This window comes from Melanostigma gelatinosum (genome assembly GCF_949748355.1).
Source record: "Melanostigma gelatinosum genome assembly, chromosome: 13".
NCBI lineage: Eukaryota > Metazoa > Chordata > Actinopteri > Perciformes > Zoarcidae > Melanostigma > Melanostigma gelatinosum.
The window spans coordinates 7967294-7989683 of record NC_136646.1 but is presented as its reverse complement, the minus strand read 5'-3'; the positions used below and the strand labels follow the sequence as shown (position 1 = coordinate 7989683).

Sequence of the window (22390 nt, the reverse complement as noted above, 5' to 3'; positions counted from 1 at the left end):
AAGACTTCAGAAATAGTGGAATTTGCCTTTCGTAGGGACTGTTAGCAAAGTTTAATGCGGAAACACAGCAGCCACTCTATTCAGCCAGACAGACGCTAAAAATTAGGAATGTGCAAGGTTTAAAGCTGAAACAAAGCTTCTATTCATTCAGTCAAGACAGGCGCTGGGAATATTGGGGAGTTAGGTTATTCCTGATAAGAAAGCACAGATGCTGCGGCCTTGATTTGTGTCCGACTGCTAGGACAAAGAGCGGAAGACAATTAAAAAGGTGGGGGTTAGGGGCACACTGTCTGCCTTATAAAAAATTTAGTTACAGCCATTGCTTGAGTAATTAAAACATAGCAGTTCACGCCTAGCAGGGGTATATAGGGAGATTTGTAAATAACATATATTCATACACTGGTAAATAATATGCGTTATACTTGTAAAGCTATATTGCGGAGTTGTGAGGTCACTGTATGAAGGTCAAAAACGCCGAAAGGAGCATTCCGTCATTCTTTCGTACAACAGGAAAAGATATCAGTGACCCTGAACGTAACTGCTTGCTAAACCATCAGATTAGGGCTGTAAATGGCCATCTTAGTATAATGGACGAGCTTTTGTGTCCATTCACACAGAGACTTCGAAATAAATCTATAACTGTACTGATTTCGTCCTCTTCACCATAAGTGTTAATAATAAAAATAGATCAAACATTTCACACACACACATTCCAGAGAAAGCAAGGTTGTGAACGTGAGCCAGTGTGAATGAAGTTGTTCAGACAGCAAACATGTCATTTGAAGGCATAAGAGGAGTTTTGGCTCCCTCTGCTGGCACTTCACGACCTGAAAAAAAAAAAAAAAAAAAATAAAAACTTTTGGCATGAGCTTTGGCTTTTCTGTGGCCACTTCAGGAACTGCAACAGGAGCTTTGGCTCCATCTGGTGGACATTTGAGAATACTGATTTCAGACTTTTTATTGCATATTGCAGAGGAAGAGATCATGGCAGCAAAAGTCACCTCTTATCTGTGCAACTTGGAGAATGCAGTCCAGGATCAGAGCAGGATTAATGGAAGAGACAAACTTTGGCCAGTGGAACAACAAGCCTACAAAAGAATGATAAAAAGATGGAAAGATAAAGACATTTGGGATGGAGAACGGCTGAATTGTCCTCCCACAGAAGAGGAGATGCAACAGATGAGCAAAGAAGTGATGAGACACTGTGAAGAGAAGAAGAAAGACTGGCAGGACAGAAATCCTAGATATCTAAACATGGGAAAAAGAACAGCAAGGAACCACGCAGCTGCAGAAAAAGGCGTGTGGCCTTATGTCAAAAGGTGCTTCGATTATGATAACAAAAAGATGGGCAGGAAGCCGACTCCCACTGGACAACAACAGCAATGGACGGAGCAGGTGCTGGATGCTGAAGCAGCACGTTCACCACTAGAGGCCGCCAAACACAGCGGAGGCATGTTTCCGGCCCTGGCACCCTCATCCACTGCCCCTCCCTCATATGACAACAATCCTTTCGCCCCACCTCAACACAAAGACAAGCATGAGCATGAACAAAGCCAACTGTACCCTGATCTCCCACCTCCCCCTCCAGATTATGTGCCCACAAACCCTTTCATTCAGGCTCCAGTAAGACCAGTATCAAAGGGGTTCCTGAAAGGCATCTTCGCAGTAGAAGGCGGAGAGCTGCAGATACCTGTCTCAGTAGAGGAAAAGGAGAGAAGAAAAAGAGCGAAGCAAGTTGAGAAGACTGTGGGACACCTGATGACTCACCTTGGCGCCCTAGGGCTGCCAAACACACCCGGACCTGCCACTACACCAAGACCAACTGTCAAAGCACACATCAGGCCAAGCTACGATGTCTCTGAATTGACAGACCCACTCGAAACTCAGCACAGAGTGAGCAACTCAATCAGAGACCGTTACCAACACAGACAAGAAGACGAAACACAAGCTGATATTCAAATAATCCTGGAACAACAACTGGAGGAGCTCGAACAGCTGGAAAAAGAGCGTGCAGCAGCAGCAGGCTATACGCCTTACATGGAGGCTAGGGGACATGCTATACCACAAACGAACCTGTGGGTTGCTGGTGCAGAGGAAGAGGAGGAGCTGATCGAATTAGCTGCACAGACAGCCAACGAACACACATGGCCACAAACACATGAAGTACAGAGGCTAACGCTAAATGGAGATTTCACAGGATATGCCACAGCCCCATCAACAACACGCAGTGGAAAACAATATCGGCCTGATTCACGTCAGATGCCACTCAGAGCAGCTCCAACAGCTGCAGCCCCTCGCCAGATGGCATTTATTCCCTTCTCCTTCATGGACATGACAACACTGCTGGCCGCACTGCCTTCACTGACTTCAGGAGCAGAGCCATGGCTAGACGAGCTAGATAAATACACATCGACCTACGAACTGGCACTTGGTGACTACAGAGGCCTGCTGGCCAGAGCATCAGACCCACACACACTGCAAAAGCTTGAAGCCGCAGCAGGAACCACAAACGTGCCGGACCCCACGCCCATAGGCGGTGTCAGGCAGGCACTACATCAGGCCATAAGGAGAGAGTACCCCACCCCAATAGATCACAGCCAAATGTCAACATTCATGGCCAAGCCTGGGGAGGCTGCTGCAGATCTCCTAGCTCGCGCTGAGCAAGTATGGAGAACAACATTTAGAGAATCCCCAGATGCATCTCTGACATCATTGGCACTCTGGAGAAGCATGGTGACCAAAGGATTGCCTGCAAAGGTAAGAGAGGCGATTGAAAACACTGTGGCCATCGCCTCCTTCACTCAACCTGAATGGAGAGAACATGTACTGCATCACTATGATAAACACAGAACAGCTGTTGACGCCTCAGAAGTGGAGCTCAAGGCTCTGCAAGTGGCACTGATGAAGAGACAGCTGGCTGACCTGGACTCGGCTCAAAAGACTGCAAAAGACAAGAAGAAACAGATGGCTCAACAGGAAACACAGGCAGAACAAGTGGTCCCTGTAATGATGTTGCAGCAACCGTGGCAACAAACCCAGCGAGGAGGACAAAGAGGAGGCGCCCAAGGGAGCCAAGGAGGAACTTTCTACTGCTACAACTGTGGAAAACCTGGTCACTATTCACGTGACTGCCGCTCACGTAGTCAGCCGCAACATCAGGGCCCATCACGTGGAAGAGGAAGAGGAAATTATCAGAGAGGAAGAGGAGGCTATCAGGATTCAAGAAGCCAGAATCAAGCTGGACAGCCATACCAGGCGCCACTAGGAGGCACTGAGCAATGGACGCAAAATAATCCTAGCTCCGGAGAAAATGTCAACCAGGCACTACAAACTCAGTGGGAGAATAACAATTATCCCTACTAGGACTCCCCACAACCACCTGGCACCGGTATCATGAAATTTGGACTAGCAAGTGAGCCAACTCTCACTTGCACAATAAATGGACAGGATCACACATTTTTGGTGGACACAGGGGCAACATATTCCAGCCTCACGTCTCCACAGGTCCTGTCATCTAAATATGTGTCAGTGGTTGGGGTCTCAGGCGCGCCAGAACGCCAGTGGTGCACTAAACCTCTAAATGTCCAGATTGGAAATCAACAATGGTCACACAGCTTCCTATCAGCTCCAAACTGCCCAGTAAACCTACTGGGCCGAGATCTGATGACAAAATTCGGTCTAACCATATGGCTAAACAACGAAGGGGTCCAGGTCTCACTGGACCCTCCCCCTGCAAGCACACTATCAATGCCTGTGCGAATACTATCAATGCCACAAACGTCCATTAATGTGGAATCATTGGATGAAGAAGTGTACTGGCTGAGATGTCTCGCCACAGGACCAAGCACACCAACAATTCAATTCTGGTTCAACATACACAGAGAACAAATTCAAAGACTGCATCCATATAAAACTCCTCTGCCATATGTGCACTGCACTATGAATGTCACAGACGATCCAGACTGCCCATATGCTGAAGATTGGGACATCAATATGGCACACCTAACTCCAAAAATAATATGTCATGATGTGTATTGTGGAAAAGAAGGAGTGGCTGCAGCAGTGATATTGGATGATTATCAGACCAAGTGGTATGGTCTCAGCAAAGAATCGGCTCCACACGTCACCCTAGCGGTTGGATTTGGACAAGAGGCCAGAGGACTCGGCCCTATGATAAAAAGAGCACATACTTTGTCATGGACACACACAGATACAGCAGGACTGCTAAAGGCTACAGAAGAAGATATGTGGCGATGGATCATCACTACCAAAGAACACACACTACCTGAGCATTTACCACTGCCACGCCATCATGGTAAACCATGCACTGACCATCCTGCAACTCAAGCTCTATTGGACAGCGTGCCTACGAAACTATGGACGACTGGCCCTTATGATGTGGGAAAATTGGCAACGGTCAAACCTGTGAAGGTGACGCTGCTGGATCCATTTGCACCTCCTATCTGGCATCCACAGTACAAACTAAAGCCAGAACAAATCGCAGGCATCGCCCCGACCATTGCAGGTCTGCTACAAGCTGGAGTATTGGTGAAAACTCAATCACCATACAATACAGCAATATTGCCAGTGCAGAAGGCCGGAAACAACACAGGCTGGCGGATGGTACAAGATTTCCGACCAATCAATGATGCCACAATACCTGCCTCATATCCAGTTCCAGACCCACATATTGCCTTGACAAATCTCAGCCCACACCACTCATATTTCACAGTGATTGACCTCGCTAACGCCTTCTTCAGCATCCCTCTGGACAAAGATTCACAGACACTGTTTGCATTCACATTCAACGACCAGCAATACACCTATTCTCGCCTACCACAAGGCTATCGTTGTTCTCCAGGTTTGTTCAACCATCATCTCAGACTACACTTGTCTGACATAGAATTGCCGGATGGTGTCGTCCTCATACAATATGTGGATGACCTCCTGATTGCTGCCCCATCTGCAGCTACCTGCCTGGAGGCAACTGAGACTCTGCTGCGGCTGTTAGCCTCAAAAGGCTACAAAGTTAAGAAAACCAAGGTCCAAACATGTAGGAGACAAGTCACATTCCTGGGTCGCACTCTCTCATCTAGCGGCCTGGCTGTCAGCACAGCCCACAGAGACAGCATTCTCCATCATGACAGACCTATCACCGTGGGACATATGCTGTCATTCCTGGGTCTAACAGGCTACTCTCGTAGTCACATTCCAGACTACGCTGACCTCACCACCTGTCTCAGAAGCCTGCTTAAGGAACCAGGAACGAGAAACACCTCAGCCCCATTAGAGTGGACACAAGACGCTGAAGACGCGTTCACCAAACTCAAGCAGACTCTGGCACATGCATCGGCACTTCTAGCTCCAGACTATTCACTCCCTTTCCACCTAGATGTTTCTGAACAAAAAGGAGGGATGGTAAATGCAGTTTTGTATCAGAAAAAAGGGGGAGAAAGAGAGGTGCTCATGTATCACTCATCAAAGCTGGACCCAGTTGAAGTTGGCCAATCCACCTGTACAAGACACATGGCGGCAATTGCAAAGGCGATCGAGAAAACATCCCACATTGTCATGTGCCACCCTCTGAAAATCCACACACATCATGGTGTGGCTGCATTCCTCCTAAGCAAAGAATTCACGTTCGGAGCTGCAAGAAAATCGAAAATTCAAAAAGAATGCACAAGAGCACATATTGTCTATGAAACAGGAGGAATCAATATGGCGTCATCACTACAACAAGGACAAGGAGATCAACCACACAGCTGCGAAGCAAGGGCAATCATTGAAAACAAACTAAGGCCAGACTTAGGAAATACACCAATCCCAGGAGCAGAAATGTGGTTATACACGGACGGATGTTGCTACAAAGGAGATGAAGGAAACATAGCATCCTATGCTGTGGTGAGACAATTCGAAGACATGGAACACACAATAGTAGCATCAGGTATCCTACCTCAACCAGCATCAGCACAACTGGCAGAAGTCGAAGCGCTCATACAAGCCTTGAAAATAGCAGAAGGAAAATCAGTAAACATCTTCACAGATTCGGCTTACGCACATGGAGCAGCTCACGTTGATGGGCCCATGTGGCGAAGAAGAGGATACACGACATCAATGGACGCACCCATCAAACACAAGCAAGAAATCATGGCACTGGTGGAAGCTATGAGGCTACCAAAAAGAGTGGCAATCATGAAATGCAAAGGACATGATGGAAAAGCAAGGACCAGAATAGCTGCAGGAAACGACATGGCAGATGAAGCTGCTAAAGAAGTAGGAGGATACAGACGAAAACAGATGGTTCTGAAAATAGCCATACAAGAACCAGAAATCACTGAAGAAACACTGATTGAGATACAGAAGAAGGCCATACGAATGGTCTGAATGGCAAAGGAAAGGAGCAACAAAAGGAGAAAGTGGACTTTGGAGATCCCATGATGGCAGAGTGGTAGCACCAGCAGAATTGTGTGTCTCACTGATACCAGAGGCACATGGACCAACGCACGAAGGAAAGAAAGGAACATTACAAAGGATGGAAGCACTGTGGTGGCACCCACGCATGGAAAGTATGGTGTCCCTCTTCTGCGAAGAATGCACCACCTGTGGGGATCATAATGTGAAGAAACCGTACAAAACACCTATGGGCTCTTATCCTGTACCATCAGCCTGCTTCCAAGACATCAGCATAGACTTTACTGACATGGGACATGATAACAGAGTACAAGGAAAAAGGTACATCTTGGTAATGGTTGACAGATTCTCAAAGTGGGTGGAGGCAATCCCAACTAAAAAAGAAGACGCACAGACAGTAATAAAGTGGCTGCAAACAGAACTGATACCTCGCTATGGTGTTCCTAGATGCATAAGGTCCGATAATGGTTCACATTTCAGTAATAAGCATTTGCAGGAAGTGGAAGCCAGACTAGGAATCAGACATAGATATGGATCAGTGTATCATCCACAGTCACAAGGACTGGTAGAGAGGGCAAATCAGACGCTAAAATCAAAAATAGCAAAGACATGTGCGGCATCAAAGCTGACATGGGTTGAAGCTTTACCATTAGCTCTAATGGCAATGAGGAGCGCAAAAGGAAATGAGACGCATCTTTCACCACATGAGTTAATGACAGGGAGGCAAATGCCTGGTCCTCCAAGAGACGGTAGTCATATACCAGCCTTAGATGTGCAGCAAGTTGAAATGAAGGCATATATGACTGCTTTAATCACTCTCACGGAGGCTCTCTCCAAACAGGTCCAGCGGACCAGTCCAGCTGACCAGGAGGAAGTAAAAAATCTCATCCGAGTGGGTGACTGGGTCAGGGTCAAAGTTCACAAGAGAAAGTGGACTGACCCCAGGTGGACAGGGCCGTACGAAGTGAAGGAGGTTACTTCACACTCGGTCCAGGTCATAGGTAAATCAGGAGCACCTTGGCACCACCTGTCACATTGTGCCCCAGCATCTGAGCGTTCCAGACCCTTAGCAGAGGTCCGAGGTAATCTGACACAAAATGCCGGTTTATCTGTTTGGGAGAACGGACATCCAGCCACTGGGGATTCATCCCCAAGTCACCTGGAAAGACATGGGTATAGGTAAAAGAACTGGGTGGATTCTAATGGGTTTGGGTGTGGCATTTGTGATATTCTTGACTTGGGGATTGAAAATGGGGGACAAAACAGTGAACAAACCAACTAGCGGAAACTATGGCTGTCTGCCAGAGGCAGTGCAAAATCTGACAGGGTTTGAGAGTCATCCAAGCTGCAATCTGACAACAAGTGGCAAGGATGTGAAAATGCAAAATCTGACAAGGTTTGAGAGTCATCCAAGCTTCAATCTGACAACAAGCGGCGAGGATGTGAACAAAACTCAAAACGACCTCGAGAGAGGGAAGGTTAGGCAAAAAAGAGATGCCTCAGAACCGGCATACAAGCCACCACCAAAAGCGTGTCGTGCATATCTGACCTTAAACTACACCAAGGGGAGCAAGACTGTTTTTACTTTTGATTTGTGTGATGTGATTAACTGTGGAAGAAGACCAAGAGCATGGAGAGGTCATGCTGTGTATTTGTGTGCTGACAATGCCATAGTCAACAGATGTGAGAATTACGTGAACGTCGCGAACACGGCGTTTTGTTATTCCTGGGGTGCGGTAACAAAATACACAGGGCGGTGGAAGCCGAGAATGCGAGGGGAAAGTCCGAGAAGGACCTTATGGGACAAAATAGACTTCCAACGAGACTTTTCAGCAACAGCCAATCCCTTATCTCTGTCTCTGAACAACGTCACCAAAAGCAGCACAGGAAAAAGCACAATATGGTTCGCCCTATTAGTGGACGTCCCCGGCAAAGACCCGAGAGTAGGAATCCAGATAAACATAATTCCGCACAGACAACCGCCACCACCGGACCCACCAATTGTCTTATCAGAAGACTTTTCTAAATGGACTCCCCAACAGGTGATTCAATTAGCTACAGGACAAGGAAGCGACAATGTTTGGTTAAATTGGATTGTTGATAATGCTATAAAAAACAAAATGAGTGGCTGTGTAGCTTGTGCTGCAGCTAGACCAGCTATGTTCACCGAACCAGCACCACTATATCCTGAATCTGACCCAACAGGATACGCGTGCATGACAAATATGACTAAAATGGCTACTCCACCAAATTGCACGACTCTGGCATCCATATTTCCACCGATTGACAACCAAACTGCTGTAGGTTATTTCAAAGCTTACAAAGGACTAGGATCCAGATATGTCTGTTACCATTTCACCAACGATAGAGCTCTAACCAACCTAGGTAGTGTGCCAGAAGACTGGTGCAACATGACACGACCAGGCTCAGAGATAGGTTCTTGGGCTAGGGGAGGGCTATTCTACTACTGTGGGGGTCTGCGCTTATTCTCTAACATACCAGCATCTACGATGGGAGTTTGTGCTATGGTGAGGCTAGCAATGCCACTTACCTTAGTGGGAGACAAAATACTACAGGAACAAAACAAAGTACAAAACCTGACCCAACGCAGACGCAGACATATCTTAGCTAAAAGAGCAGCTGGAACTGAGTTCAGTCTGGACAGAGGTCCAACCTACATAGATGCAATCGGAGTGCCCAGAGGAGTGCCTAATGAATACAAATTGATAGACCAGATTGCAGCAGGTTTTGAGAGTATCGCAAGTATTATTCCATGGATAACTGTGAATAAAAATGTTGATCGTATCAATTATGTGCATTACAATGTTCTTCGTTTGGCTAATCATACTAGGGATGCAATAGAGGGTCTGGCTGAGCAGCTGGCCCCTACTTCTTTGATTGCTGTACAAAACAGAATGGCTTTGGACATGTTGCTTGCTGAAAAAGGAGGTGTTTGCTCAATGTTTGGAGACCTGTGTTGCACTATCATCCCCAACAACACTGCGCCGGACGGTTCAGTCACAAAAGCACTGAATAGTCTGAGGGCACTGTCAAACGAAATGCAGGAAGCATCAGGTGTGAACAATCCATTTGGAGATTGGATGGAAAACATGTTTGGCAAATGGAAGCACCTGATCTTGTCAATAGCAGTGTCAGTGGGTGTGTTCATTGCAATACTGGTCTCATGTGGATGTTGTATAATACCCTGTATTCGTTCTTTGGTTGGCCGTCTTATCACCACTGCCCTCTCCAAGGAACCATTACCACCCCCTCCTTATGGAGCTTACCCAGTATGGGAAGAGCAGCACAGCCTGGTAGGGTCAGGAGAGGCAGAGGAAGACACCAGCGTGTGAACAGGGCAGAAAGGTAAAGAAAGTGACGTCCTTCAGACGTCAAGAGAGGGATTTGTTGATAAAATTAGCTTATATACAGCTTTAATCAGCAATTAGCTTATATACAGCTTTAATTAGCAATTGACTTATATACAGTTTAATTAATCACTAGCATATTTGTAGTTTTAATAACCATTAGCTTATGCAGCTCTATTAACCACTTATACAGTGCTCACAGCATACACAGGGCCAGAGAGAAGCAGGAGGAAGGTTACTGAGGTTAACTGCGTCACAAGGAACAGGCAGCCATCTTTAGATAGATAAGACAGTCAGATTCAAGCGAGGGACAACGCCCCAGCTGAGCCCGGCTTTCTTCCCACACTCTTTCTTAGGTCCTCTCGCATGCATCATCTCACTCACACTGATGGAAACCAACGCCTATTGGGAGGGGCCAAGGTGAATGGACATTCACGGCCTCCAAGCGTAATACACGTACAAACGTGCTACGTTTGCATCTTTGACTTTGACCAATGTGTATCAAGGGGCGGACCCCCTATATTAAGGTTCACGCTGATGTGTTCAAGTGTGTCTCATGGTGAATCTCTGCGAAGTTCATCCATTAGCACCCAAGCTTGTTTGATGGCTGGGCTGAATAACTCTGTTGATAAATAAATCTATTGCTTTGATACAACTATACGCCTCTGAGAGCTTTCTGTTTCATTCTTAAACCTGCTCTAAGTGTGAAAGACAGCTACATCTTATTTTCACAACAGCTGTAGGAACACAACATAAACTGATTTGGCTGTGATTCAACGGAAAATAAATCGACAAAAAGGGACTCCGAAATGAATACATAATGATGCCGATTTGTACTTGTCTTCTCCGACAAAAAGGGACTCGGAAATAACTACGTAATGATACCGATTTGTAGGCTACTTGTCTTCTCAATGGAGCTCTGATGGATCGGTGCTAGGCTATGCTAACATCGTAGCAGCTCTACCAGCACTCAATAACGTCACGTAGACGTAAATACGGCAGCGTCTATTCATTGTTTGTACCGTATGGTTTACACACACACATGTATACACATAGTTTGGTCCGGTCTCCATTGATATGAGGCATCGTAGAGCTCTGGGTGAACACAGACGGCTACAGTGTTTATTTCCTGATTCAACAGCGGCAAGAAGTCAGTGATGACAGGGGGAGCAACTCAACGCTGATAGGCTATCGCGCCACAGCGTCACGCAAATATTTCGCAGAAGTTGCCGATTTTGCAAAATCGCGTCCAACGCGCCACGCCATCGCAAAATCGCGGCGCGCCAGTCTCATCGCGTCTGTGCATAGACTTTGTCTGTAATCTCGACGCGCGTCAAAAAATCGAAGCGTCCGGTGTGAACGCACCTTAAGGGGGATTGTAAACCATTCATGGCAGCTGTATACATCATTTTACGAGCCTTTACGAGACAATGGAGGGACTAAAAATCTGTCATATTTTAGGAATGATGTGCAGTTTCCAAGGAAACAGTCATCCTGCAGAGCCCACATCCTATTTAGTATCTAATTGTTCTCCAACTGTTTAACAAAATAGGTTTCAAGAATACGCTAAATTTCACCCTACATATCTATGCAAGGAGAGAGGGGAAACTTATAGAATGATACACTTCTTTGGGGGACTTCGTGACACTAGTTGAAAAACGCATCTGCCTTCGGTGTCACATGTTCATTTGTGTCATTTGTGCTAAGATGGTTGAGTACAGCTCCCTGCAGCAGCTCACCTTCACTGTTCAACCAGCAAGCTCGTGGAACACTCACCATAATAAGTCGTTTGTTTGTTTCACTCATGTAGCAGAAAGGAACAACTGCATTCTGTTGCTAGCCCTGTGTTGGACAATGACAATAACTTAACCTTGAACCTTGACAGACACCAGTGATTCAGTGACATAAATGATTTCTATCCAAATTTCTAAATACTTTATTTAAAGTAACATCAATCCGTTCCAATTTTCCATCAAACCATATTTTATGAAATATTCAGTATGCTAGTTAGCCAAAGCTTCACAGACCTGCTGTGCCCAGTTACGGTTGCTAAGCGGTGATTGGACAGTTGCTCTTCGGGGGAGGGCTTTAGCGAACAGTCAGTTAATGCCACAGGCCGGTCTCCACCGAGTGCCTAGCCTTGCTGCACCTTCATGAACCATAACTAATGAAAGTAACCCTGGGTGCATTTGAACAGCCCACAGTGGGCGATGCCTTTGTGATCGAACGGTTTTATCTGAAATATCTGAAGCAATGATAGTTTTTGTTGTCAGAGGATTGATTCCTGTGATTAAGGAATGAAATGAAACTGTTCAAAATCACATCAGGGCAACAGAGACAGACGTACTGCTGCTACTGCTGGCGTCACGACATGCAGATCGCTTTAGTGTTTTGTGCAACGCTTTCGATACATACCTCTGAAAATGTTGCTGCTACTTGATACAATAAAGGTGAATGGACTTTTGTTTATGCTGCTTCAAACATTGAAGAAAATAACAAAACAGAACAGCAGAAATAATTTGTTTATTTTGGTCTCGTCAATTCAACGCTGCATGGTTGCAGCGGGTTCCCCCACGCAGTCATCATTATCCCAATTCACCGTGGAGGTCTCTGCAACGGTTTTGGCACTCATGATTCAGGGAACCTTTTAGATGAGCCTCACCTCCACAGGAAAATGGTCACTGACAGACAATGCCTGAGAGAGAGAGAGAGAGAGAGAGAGAGAGAGAGAGAGAGAGAGAGAGAGAGAGAGAGAGAGAGAGAGAGAGAGAGAGAGAGAGAGAGAGAGAGAGAAAGAGAGAGAAAAAAAACGTTGTAGGTTTCCCCTGTGGCACAATTTCTAGTTGCTTCAGCAAAATGTCCTCGGTTAGACAGACAACAGGTTTATTATGTTTCGTAAAACTCAAGTCATCAAAATACCATTTTCACTTGCATCACTAAAGGACATACAGTACTGGTTTTGCATGTTTCAGCACCATCAACCAAAACTGATGACCATTTTCCAAGCATGTGTGCAAGTTTAAAAAAATAGTCAACCAAAAATAAAAATTATTTTTTAAACAACACAATTCGCTCCATTATTTTGGGCCCTGAGCCGAACTATTGCTCAGCTGGTCTGGGAAGTTATTCATACTTGACATACAACGAAATATTGTCTCCAGAGCACATAAACATCCCACACATACACTGAAGGCACAGCTTTCAGGAGCCATCCTCTGATTGAGAGACGACCCGCTGTAGCACCGAGCCATAGCCTAGTTCTATGTCCGTTCTACTCCTTCATTTATTTCTGTGGTGAAAACATGAAAGTGTTAAGCTGCTCTTCATAGACCCGGTCTTTTTGTAAACTGCAACTGATGTGAATTCTATCACAGAGAAGAGTTGAAGCTAAAGTTGATTTTACCTGCTGCTCGGTGAAACCAAAGTCCGACATGAAGTTGTAGACCCCAGCACTGCCAGGCACCACTCCATTCATCATGTCACCAGTGACCACAATCCTGCAGATACAGGAAGAGGAGTGGGTTTTAGAGTATGTACACCTGTGTGTGTGTCTGTGTGCATGCAAGTGTGTAGGTGTGTTTTTGTGTGTGTATCCACCTGTCGTAAGGGAAGCCGGTTTTCACTGAAGTGGCCGCATCGTTAGTGATCAGCCAGTTGAAACCGTTGTGCGTGAAGAGGCGGATATTCTCCCAGTCGGAGTCTTTTACGTATTTGCCACCAGCGTTGAAGTCGCCCAGCAGCACGATGTTCTGCAGGGAGAGCAGAAATAGTTTAACCCATCCCAATCTCATATAACAAATTAATCATCCTTTACACTCTTTTAAAAAGAAATTTCCACCAAATAATTGGTTTTGCGTGTGTTTTCTGAAGGAGAATATTCACTTTGGTGTTCCAGCGGGTGTTGACATCAGCCACCACGTCATAGAGGGCATCGATTTGCTTCACAATGTCGCCGCTTGGAGAGGTGTGCTGGGGGATCAGAACAAACTTCCCCACAGCTATAAAACAGGAGGAAGGAGAAAGGAGTGAGTGAACGAAGAGGGAAATACGAGATGACAAGAGACAAGTTGATGTTTTGGATGTGGCAGACATGATTCATACAACAACAAAGTGAGCTCACTGTCTTTTAAATGTGGCAGCACAGAGTTGCCGGCCCTATTTGGCGGACATAAATACTGTATGGCAGTCAGAATTCAACTGAAGACAAAACATCTTTTAAAGGGGCCTTGTTGACCAACGGATCGTGACCTCAGAATCTCTCACACACGTCTGGTGTTTAGTTCTCAGTTGGTCACCAAACGAGAGAGGCAACCTACATCACTGGCGTCTGACAGTGAGAAAGAGTTATCGCTCTCTGTTCTTTGCCGCACTCTTTCAGAGCCTACCGGTTTGTGTGGAGGAGAACTCAACGATGAAGGGCGGCCGGCTGAAGCGACTGTAGAAACCGTAGGGAATGTCGTTGTAGGTGTCAGATCTAACCACAGACACCATCGCCGCCCTGCAGAGGAAAGATAGTACTTTACCACATCTCTCACTTCCTGTAAACACATTGCTTTTGAAGTAGTCTTCACAAAGCGGTTAAAGTTCATCAACTCTTTCTTGTAGTCAGCTATTCACAGCATTGCTGGAGCATTTTCACAAGTTGTTTATCATCGTCGTTTATCGGTCCCGTGACCACTCGGGAGCAGCTTGACCGGTCCTGAATGTGTGAATGGATGAATGCAATGTGCAGATGTGTCATGGTTTTTGTTGTTTGTGCCCAACACATTTACGTATAATTACCAAAGGAAGACTGTATTACTGAATACAGCTGGACCAAAACGTACTCTGTGTTCACCAGTATTCTTTGCAGGAATTAGATTTCATGATGTGTTTGGTGTTTTTAAAGTGGGCTATTTATAGAGCAGATAGTATGCTGTATATGCTGTCCTGTTTCTTTATATGACACTCCATATAGTATGGCAATTTCAAATGCGAAAAGCTGTCAAAAGTGTAGAGTTTTCTAGCACAGCATGTGACACATGATCACCCATATTTACCTTAAACTCTGATCTGCTATTATCTGTACTCAACCATCTTTCATAACAACCAGCGGTGGGGAGTAACCGTGTTATGTGGATTATGTTGTGGAACAATCTGTGGATTCATCTGTGGACTCTTTGAGTGTGTCGAGATAAACAGCGATACTTTCAGGAAGAAAGGAACTTGTTTCACCAACTTGTACGAGGGAAATTGGATCAATAAAACCTTTTTTGCTTTCACCTTCGAGCAGTGTGTGAGCGATGTGCATAGGACCAGAAACACGTGTCAACTTAAGGTTTACATTCTGCTGCAGGTTTTGGACGCTATACACATGTACAATTTTGGGTTACTTGTACTTGAGTGTTTCCATTTCCTGTTACTAAATACGTCCGTCCCACTACATCTCAGAGGCAAATACTTACAATGAAGGTTTACTTCAGTTACTTTACTTCAGGTTGCTTCTCAGATTGTGCTTTCACATACAAAACATGTAACATACATTGTAACATGACGCATTGGTACAGATTAAACTGCCCAACTGTAAATCAATAATAATCAATAATAATAATCTAGCATTGTAATCTATTACTCTGACAGGGCTCAGTCTGCTGCATTATGTGGTTATACTTGTGATACTTTATGTTTTTCTGATAATACTTATGATGTTGAATGCTTGTAGTTGAGTATTTGAATTGTAATGTTGGCTACTTTTACATAAGTCGTATTCTGGCACTAATCGCTGACAATAAGGACAAAGACACTGAGCAGATCTGAAGTATAACTTTAAAAGATGAATGTTTGTTTTCTGGTCACTGATGTGGGGTCTCAACGGAGGATTCCTGCAGAGCATCGGTTGTTTTTGCCTCTCTCTGTTTACCTGTAGAGGAAGAGATATCTCTCCTTGTGTGAACTAGCACCCAGAGGGTCACTGAAGATGGCGCCGTACGCGAACTGAGGACACTGACTGTGAAAACACACACAAACACACACAGATGTAGAGCATCATTTAGTTTGTCTCAAATCATAATGTGAGTTCATGAGCCGTCCAACTTAACTTCTACAGAAGGTCACTATATTCTGTGTGTAGTAATATAAGCACTATATAAGGTGTGTGGTTGGTCTAACTTGTTGACGGCCGTCACGAGTCTTGCGGTCACTGACCGATCCGGGTCTATGAGCTCCTGGATCAGAATGATGTCGTAGCGACAGACAATCTGAGAAACAGAAAACAACACATATCTGATGAGACTTCTTGCTGCGGTGCGGCCTTATTATATTAGTGGTCTGTTTAGTTTCATTCCATTCAAGTAGAGTTCTCCTGAAACAAAGAGAAACAGAACTAAAAGAGGTGAACCAGCATAACATCTCCTTTTACAGTCAAATTAAATAATCTGTGATGGTTATTGTTCTAGGTAATAAAGGGGTACTTCACTCATTCCTCACTTAAAAGCTTCATAACAGGATTCAACGTTGACTTTTTTTTTGAATCACTTGCCCTCATATATATTGTTTCTTTTATTTCATCTTTGTTGTTATCAAATACTAACAAAGACCAAAGTCAGTAAATTACTAAATAATGGGAAATGTAGGATCCATTTTCAATTATTTATTATAATTTTTTGAATCTACCTCTTGTGATTCCCCTAACTTTATGGATTTGAAAAAGAATAGCTGGAGTGCCCCTTTAATGTCCTAAAGCCTCTGAACAATACAGTATTGTAACTCAATGTAACGACATCCTCATACTTCTAATGTGCTGCCAACTTATTGCAGTTGAAGGGAGGCCAGCTGTCGGGTAAACCTTGTGGTATTTTAACGTTACTCAGTGCTGTTCAAAATATATCCTCTTTATATCGATGAGATACAGTCTTAGAAAAAAGGAATATTGGATGCAAGAAACAAAAATAAAACATTTTCAGACCGCGCTGATGATGTTCATGAGAGTCGCGTCTTTGGATTTCTTGTCTCCAAATATCTGGATGTTGAAGGCTCCCAGCAGCAGGGAGGTAGACAGATGCAGCAGGACCAGCAAGAGGCCCAACACACACACCCAACGCATCCTGAGCCAAAGAGGTCACATTAGTGTGTATATTTAAAATACATCATTCTAAATCTTGATTGTATGACACATGGACAGTTAGCATGTAATAGTTATTCTGCATGCTGGAGGAGCCTGAAAGACTCTCTGCCCTGCTGTGGGAGTCAGAGACGCACCAACACCTGCACCCCTGGACACACAGCAGGCTCTCTATTCCCGGCAGTTTATCTCAAAGCGAGTCGGCAACCCGGCGTTTCATGTGTTGCTTTTTCCAGAGGCATCCTGTGTCACGGGGTGTGATAGAGAACTCAAAAGCAGACCAGGCAGCGTAGCGTGAAGCAGGTATTTATTAAACACAAATAGGAATCGTTACCAAAACACAACAGGGAATTCCAAGCACAAGACAAGAGAGGAGGGGGAAAGTCCAGCAAGAACGAGACAAGGCAGGCAGCCGAGGAAACCGGGAACAGGACGAGCAAAATAGGTCACAAAAAAATGACTGGCCCCCCACCAGGTTTGGGCTGAGCCCCGAATGTTCACAACGTGTGGATCCGCCCCTGCTGTGTGACATTTAGAGTGTGTACTGCTATGATGTGTTTGGAAGTGTAGAGACTTCTGGAAAAATACATTTTCTGTCAGGTCCCATGTAAGGGTTGCATGCAAACACATTGAACCTGACAGTAGATGAATGTGGAACGAGAGTGTGTAGAGATGATCAACAGAGGCTATTTTTACCTGCGGCGTTCGCAGCAGCAGTGAGAAGGCAACAGATGGTGAATATGTGATAAAGAGAGTTGATTTGAGGTCATGTGTGATGAAATCTCTCTCCTCTATCGAGTCATGTTTACATGGTTTTCACACCAAAATGTAAAGTAATATCTCCAGTAAAAACATGAGGTGAACCAAACCACAGCCTGGAAATATAATATGTGTCGTCTTAAGACACACTTGTTTTCTGACGGATAGACTTACTTATACACTTGTTCATTTATTTATTCAGCGGTAGATGCATTCTTAATCATGTGATGTATGAACATCAATGTCATGTAGCGATCATAGTGGAACATGGTTGTTATGTTTCCTTCACGTAAAATGGGACATTGCTGAGGTAGAAATAATTAAAGATAATTATTTGATGGTAAAACATTTTATACTTTCATTAATAACTTAAGTTTCACATTGTTTCCAAATTCATTCATATTTCAAAAGATGGGCAGAGATGAGTGTGATGATGGGTGTGACGTTATTGAGACCTCAGAAAATGTTCTATTGTGCTGTGATGGATGGAATCAGTAAGTAGCATTTAGTGGTGGAATGAGTACATTTACTCAAGTAGGCCTACTGTACTTTTGAGGTACTTTTACTTGAGTATATCCATATCCATGCACCGTACATCCATCTTGTGCTTCTGTATATTTCTATTCCACTACAATTCAGAAATACATATTTTTTACTCCACTTTATTCATTTGACAGCTTTAGTTACTTTGCAGCTTCAGATTGTAAATAAAAATTAAAAATACTTTTATAAAATATGATGTATTAATATAGATCATGCTAAATCTCTGCAAATACATTTGTTAAAATTAGTTTTGCCTTTACCAGTAAAAATTACACATAAACCCATCAGTTATGATAATCCAGTATTATAAAATACATGATAATGAAATGGGACATTCAACACAATGAATAGCTACGTTTGGTTCTTTAAGTAAATAAGCTATATTTTCATGCTATTAGGACTACTTTTTTGAATGCATGACTTTTACTTGTAACAGAGTATTTATACATTGTGTCGCGTGTGGTGCTCTCGCACGTTCTAAAGAGTTTTAAAGAGAGAAACCTGTACAGGTCAATTATACCAAACAGTAATATATGACGAACAACAACACGATCAGTTGTTCATTCGTTTTCATTTTCTCGACCGCAAAACGTGGATCTTAATTTTTTCTCTTGATTTTAATTTAATTTCCCCTCCACTCCCTATACCTACGTTATAGAGCTCGGATTGGTTTGAAAAAGATCATTTTTATATCCCTACTCTGAGATCCACAGGTTTGAATCTCTTTCTAACTCATGGTCGTTGGTGACCGGCTCGGAGTGAGGTGTCCCCAGGTCTCTCCTACTTCAAGAATGCATGTGACTGTGTGTGTGTGTGTGTGTGTGTGTGTGTGTGTGTGTGTGTGTGTGTGTGTGTGTGTGTGTGTGTGTGTGTGTGTGTGTGTGTGTGTGTGTGTGTGTGTGTGTGTGTGCTGCAGCTTACCGCAGGGGCTGAACGATCTCCCCCTAGAGGAGACCCCTCTCTCTTGGTTTCGATGTCCCGTCCGGGATGGAAAAATGTGTACTCTTTGGCAAGGTTATTTGACTCCTACCTTTATGCGGTATGGAGCCCTATCCCTAAGCAATAAGTGGTAAAATATCAAGAATAATAATAATATATAGGTCATATGCTATAAAAGGTTACCTTTGTCTGTATGTGTTCGTGGCTAAAACGCATGAAACATCAAAAGAGGAACTGTGTATAAGCGCAGGCATCACCAAAAGAGGAACTAATACAGTTGGTCACAGATGATTCATGGTTCATCGCATCGCCCTGGGATTGTCATGCATGTGTGTGGGTGTTGCAATAGGTGTGTGTGTTCAATGCTCGGCCGTATGCCAAGGTCGAAAGCCCTCTCCAAGTCCACAAAGCACATGTAGACTGGTTAGGCAAACTCCCAGAACCCCTCCAGTAGTCTTGTGAGGGTAAAGAGCTGGTCTACTGGTCCACTGTTCCACGGCCGGGACGGAATCCGCACTGCTCCTCTTGAATCTGAGGTTCGACAAGCGGTCGGAACATCCTTTCCACCACCCTGGCATAAGCCTTCCCAGGGAGGCTGAGTAATTCCCCGGTAGTTCGAGCACACTCTCCGGTACCCCTTTTTGAAGATGGGAACCACCACCCCGGTCTGCCATTCCATGGGCACTGATCCCGACCCCCATGCGACATTGAAGAGGCGTGTCAGCCAGGACAGCCCAACTATGTCCAGCACTGTCAGCATCTCAGGGCGGATCTCATCCACCGCCGGCGCCTTGCCACCAAGGAGCTTTTTAACTACCACAGCGACCTCTGCCAGGGATATGGGTGAACCTCCCCCTAGGTCCTCAGGCACTGCCTCCTCTGCAGAGGACATGTTGGTCGGGTTTAGGAGTTCCTCAAAGTGCTCTTTCCACCGCCCGACGATATCCCCCGTCCGGGTTAGCAGTTCCCCCCCTGCTGAGAACAGCCTGGGGTAAGCCCTGCTTTCCCTTCCTGAGCCGTCAGATGGTTTGCCAGAACCTCCTTGAGGCCAACGGAAAGTCCTTCTCCATGGCCTCCCCGAACTCCTCCCATGCCCGAGTTTTAGCATTTGCGACTACCGCAGCTGCAGCCCTTCTGGCCTGCCGGTACCTGTCAGCTCAGGAGACCCCTGGGCCAACCAGGCCTTGAAGGTCTCCTTCAGCTTGACGGCTTCCTTCACCTTCTGTGTCCATCACCGGGTTCTCGGGTTGCCGCCACGACAGGCACCGATGACCTTCCGGCCACAGCTCCGAGCAGCTGCGTCCACAATAGAGGCTTTGAACATGGTCCATTCGGATTGACAGATATAATAATGAATCCAGTAAAAAGTAATCCAATTACTGAAATGAGCAAAGACATATACACGACAGAACACTCTTTTCTTTCTCTTATTTTCCCTTTTCAACCTCTCATCTCTTTTTTTCTGTCTCATAAAAAGGAGACGCTGGAACTCATTCCAGGTTGTCTCCTTCTCCATGCCCTGGTCTTTGTAAAGGGAAAAGACTTTACCAGGGCAGTAAATCTACTTCCCTGTTAGTCCAGGGAACCCCGTGTGAATGTGAAGACTCTTTGGATCCTGCTTCAGTTCCATCTGACAGAATCAACACTTTCGACCTGTGTGCTGGAATTCAGTCCTCTTCCTCTTCTGCTGTCCTCTGTCCTCCACCCTTTTCCTTGTAGCATCCAGTTCCAGCTGAAAGAACTTTGGGGAAGGAAGATCAGAGATGCTGTCGATTAATTCTGGCTGGGGAGGGAGGGAGACGCCACAATGACACCATCTTCATTAGGTTGCGCACAGGAAAGGAGCCTGGCCAGAGACCCGTGGATTCCAGCTCTGTCTTCATCCAGCTCCTCTGCTGCTGTGAACAGGTCCACTGGCTGACTTCGTGGTCGTAGCCAGGGAGCTGTGGAGGAGGACGGGTGGGGACAGCTAACGGCCTGGGTAACGGCTCACCTAGTCAGACAAGAATAAACAGAGCTAATTAGTACCATTTTTGGTGCGACTTGATTTCATCTTCTTGACATGCATGAAAAACATTCTAATAGTAACTTTGATCTCTCTGTGCAGGTGACAGTTGACCGGGCTCTGCTGACGTCTCAGGAGAAATCCGGGGTGCCTCTGACACTATAGAGAATATTAAACATGTTATTATCATTGACAGTAACGTGAAGCAAGAATGTAACATGACATCTACACTGTAGTCTGTCAAACTCTACTTTTTGTCCGAATACAGTGCACCAGCAACTTTAAAGAATTAACAACAGTTTTGATGGAAACTACATATGGATAATTTAAAGATGCAAATACAGGTGAAATAATACACATCAGGAACTGTTGATGGACGACCCGCTCCTTCTGGCAGCAGACACATGAGGTCCTGGGGAACAGGCACAGGTCTCTTTACAGTTAGAGCTGCAAGGAGAGAAGGATCACAACACATAATCAATGGTTTATAACAGATATGAGCACAGTGAATATGACAGATACGTTTACATGTTGGATGCATTTACCCTCTATGTGAACCCTTCAGATGAGTTGGTGCAGCCAGTGCAGCAGATGGTTCTAAGGAAAAAGCCTTGAAAGTCATTTATATTTTGACAACATACAAACACTGCTGTTAGTATCGTTACTTCACCTTTCTCAACCTTATCCAATGAAACAGACTGTTTCTAACATTAATATATAAAGAATATACTTCATTCATACACGTGTGTTCATGTTTCAATGGGTTAATATTCAGTAGCCACTAGCCAGTCATTATGATGTAACCTAGGCAGGTGAAGCAACATGGCACACTTCAAACACATGCATGCAGGTGTTAGTAACACAGCAGTTTCACATGTATGTATATATGTATGAACTGTAACTGATTTTAAATCTTCAGGGGGTCGAAAAATAAATTAAAGACAGCAAATGTTTACTCACAGCTCTGCACATGTTGCTTGGGAAGGAGAGATACTCAGCATCCCTCTCTCCAGCTCTTCATCTTCATCCATCACTGAGATGCAAACAGACGAGAATAAGAACATCATTCAATTAATATCTTCTTGTACTTCTTGCATAATGTTATTACATTATCCTTTTAAGCCCTAGCCCTGTTTTTAGGCCTCTGCTCGAAAATTGCATACCCATACTCAAAAGAGTGCATCTTTGCAAGCACAAGGTCTATTTGAATAATTGGTGTGTTGTAATAATCATAACACTTGTGAGATTTGTTCAGATGTGTAAATA

At 44.7% G+C, this 22390-nt stretch overlaps 1 protein-coding gene across 1 annotated transcript in view; it reads right to left on the bottom strand.

The window, feature by feature from the left end:
* Positions 1 to 2878: 2878 nt before the first annotated feature.
* LOC306787349 (deoxyribonuclease-1-like) overlaps positions 2879 to 22390 on the bottom strand; it is a gene marked incomplete at both ends in the record, with an annotated part of 49076 nt that continues 29564 nt past the window's right edge. Inside the window, 4 exons of the mRNA XM_079282465.1 lie at positions 2879 to 2941; positions 13183 to 13276; positions 13377 to 13528; positions 13662 to 13777. Of these exons, the coding sequence (XP_079138591.1) occupies positions 2879 to 2941; positions 13183 to 13276; positions 13377 to 13528; positions 13662 to 13777 (425 nt within the window). The remainder of the gene's footprint in view (positions 2942 to 13182; positions 13277 to 13376; positions 13529 to 13661; positions 13778 to 22390) is intronic.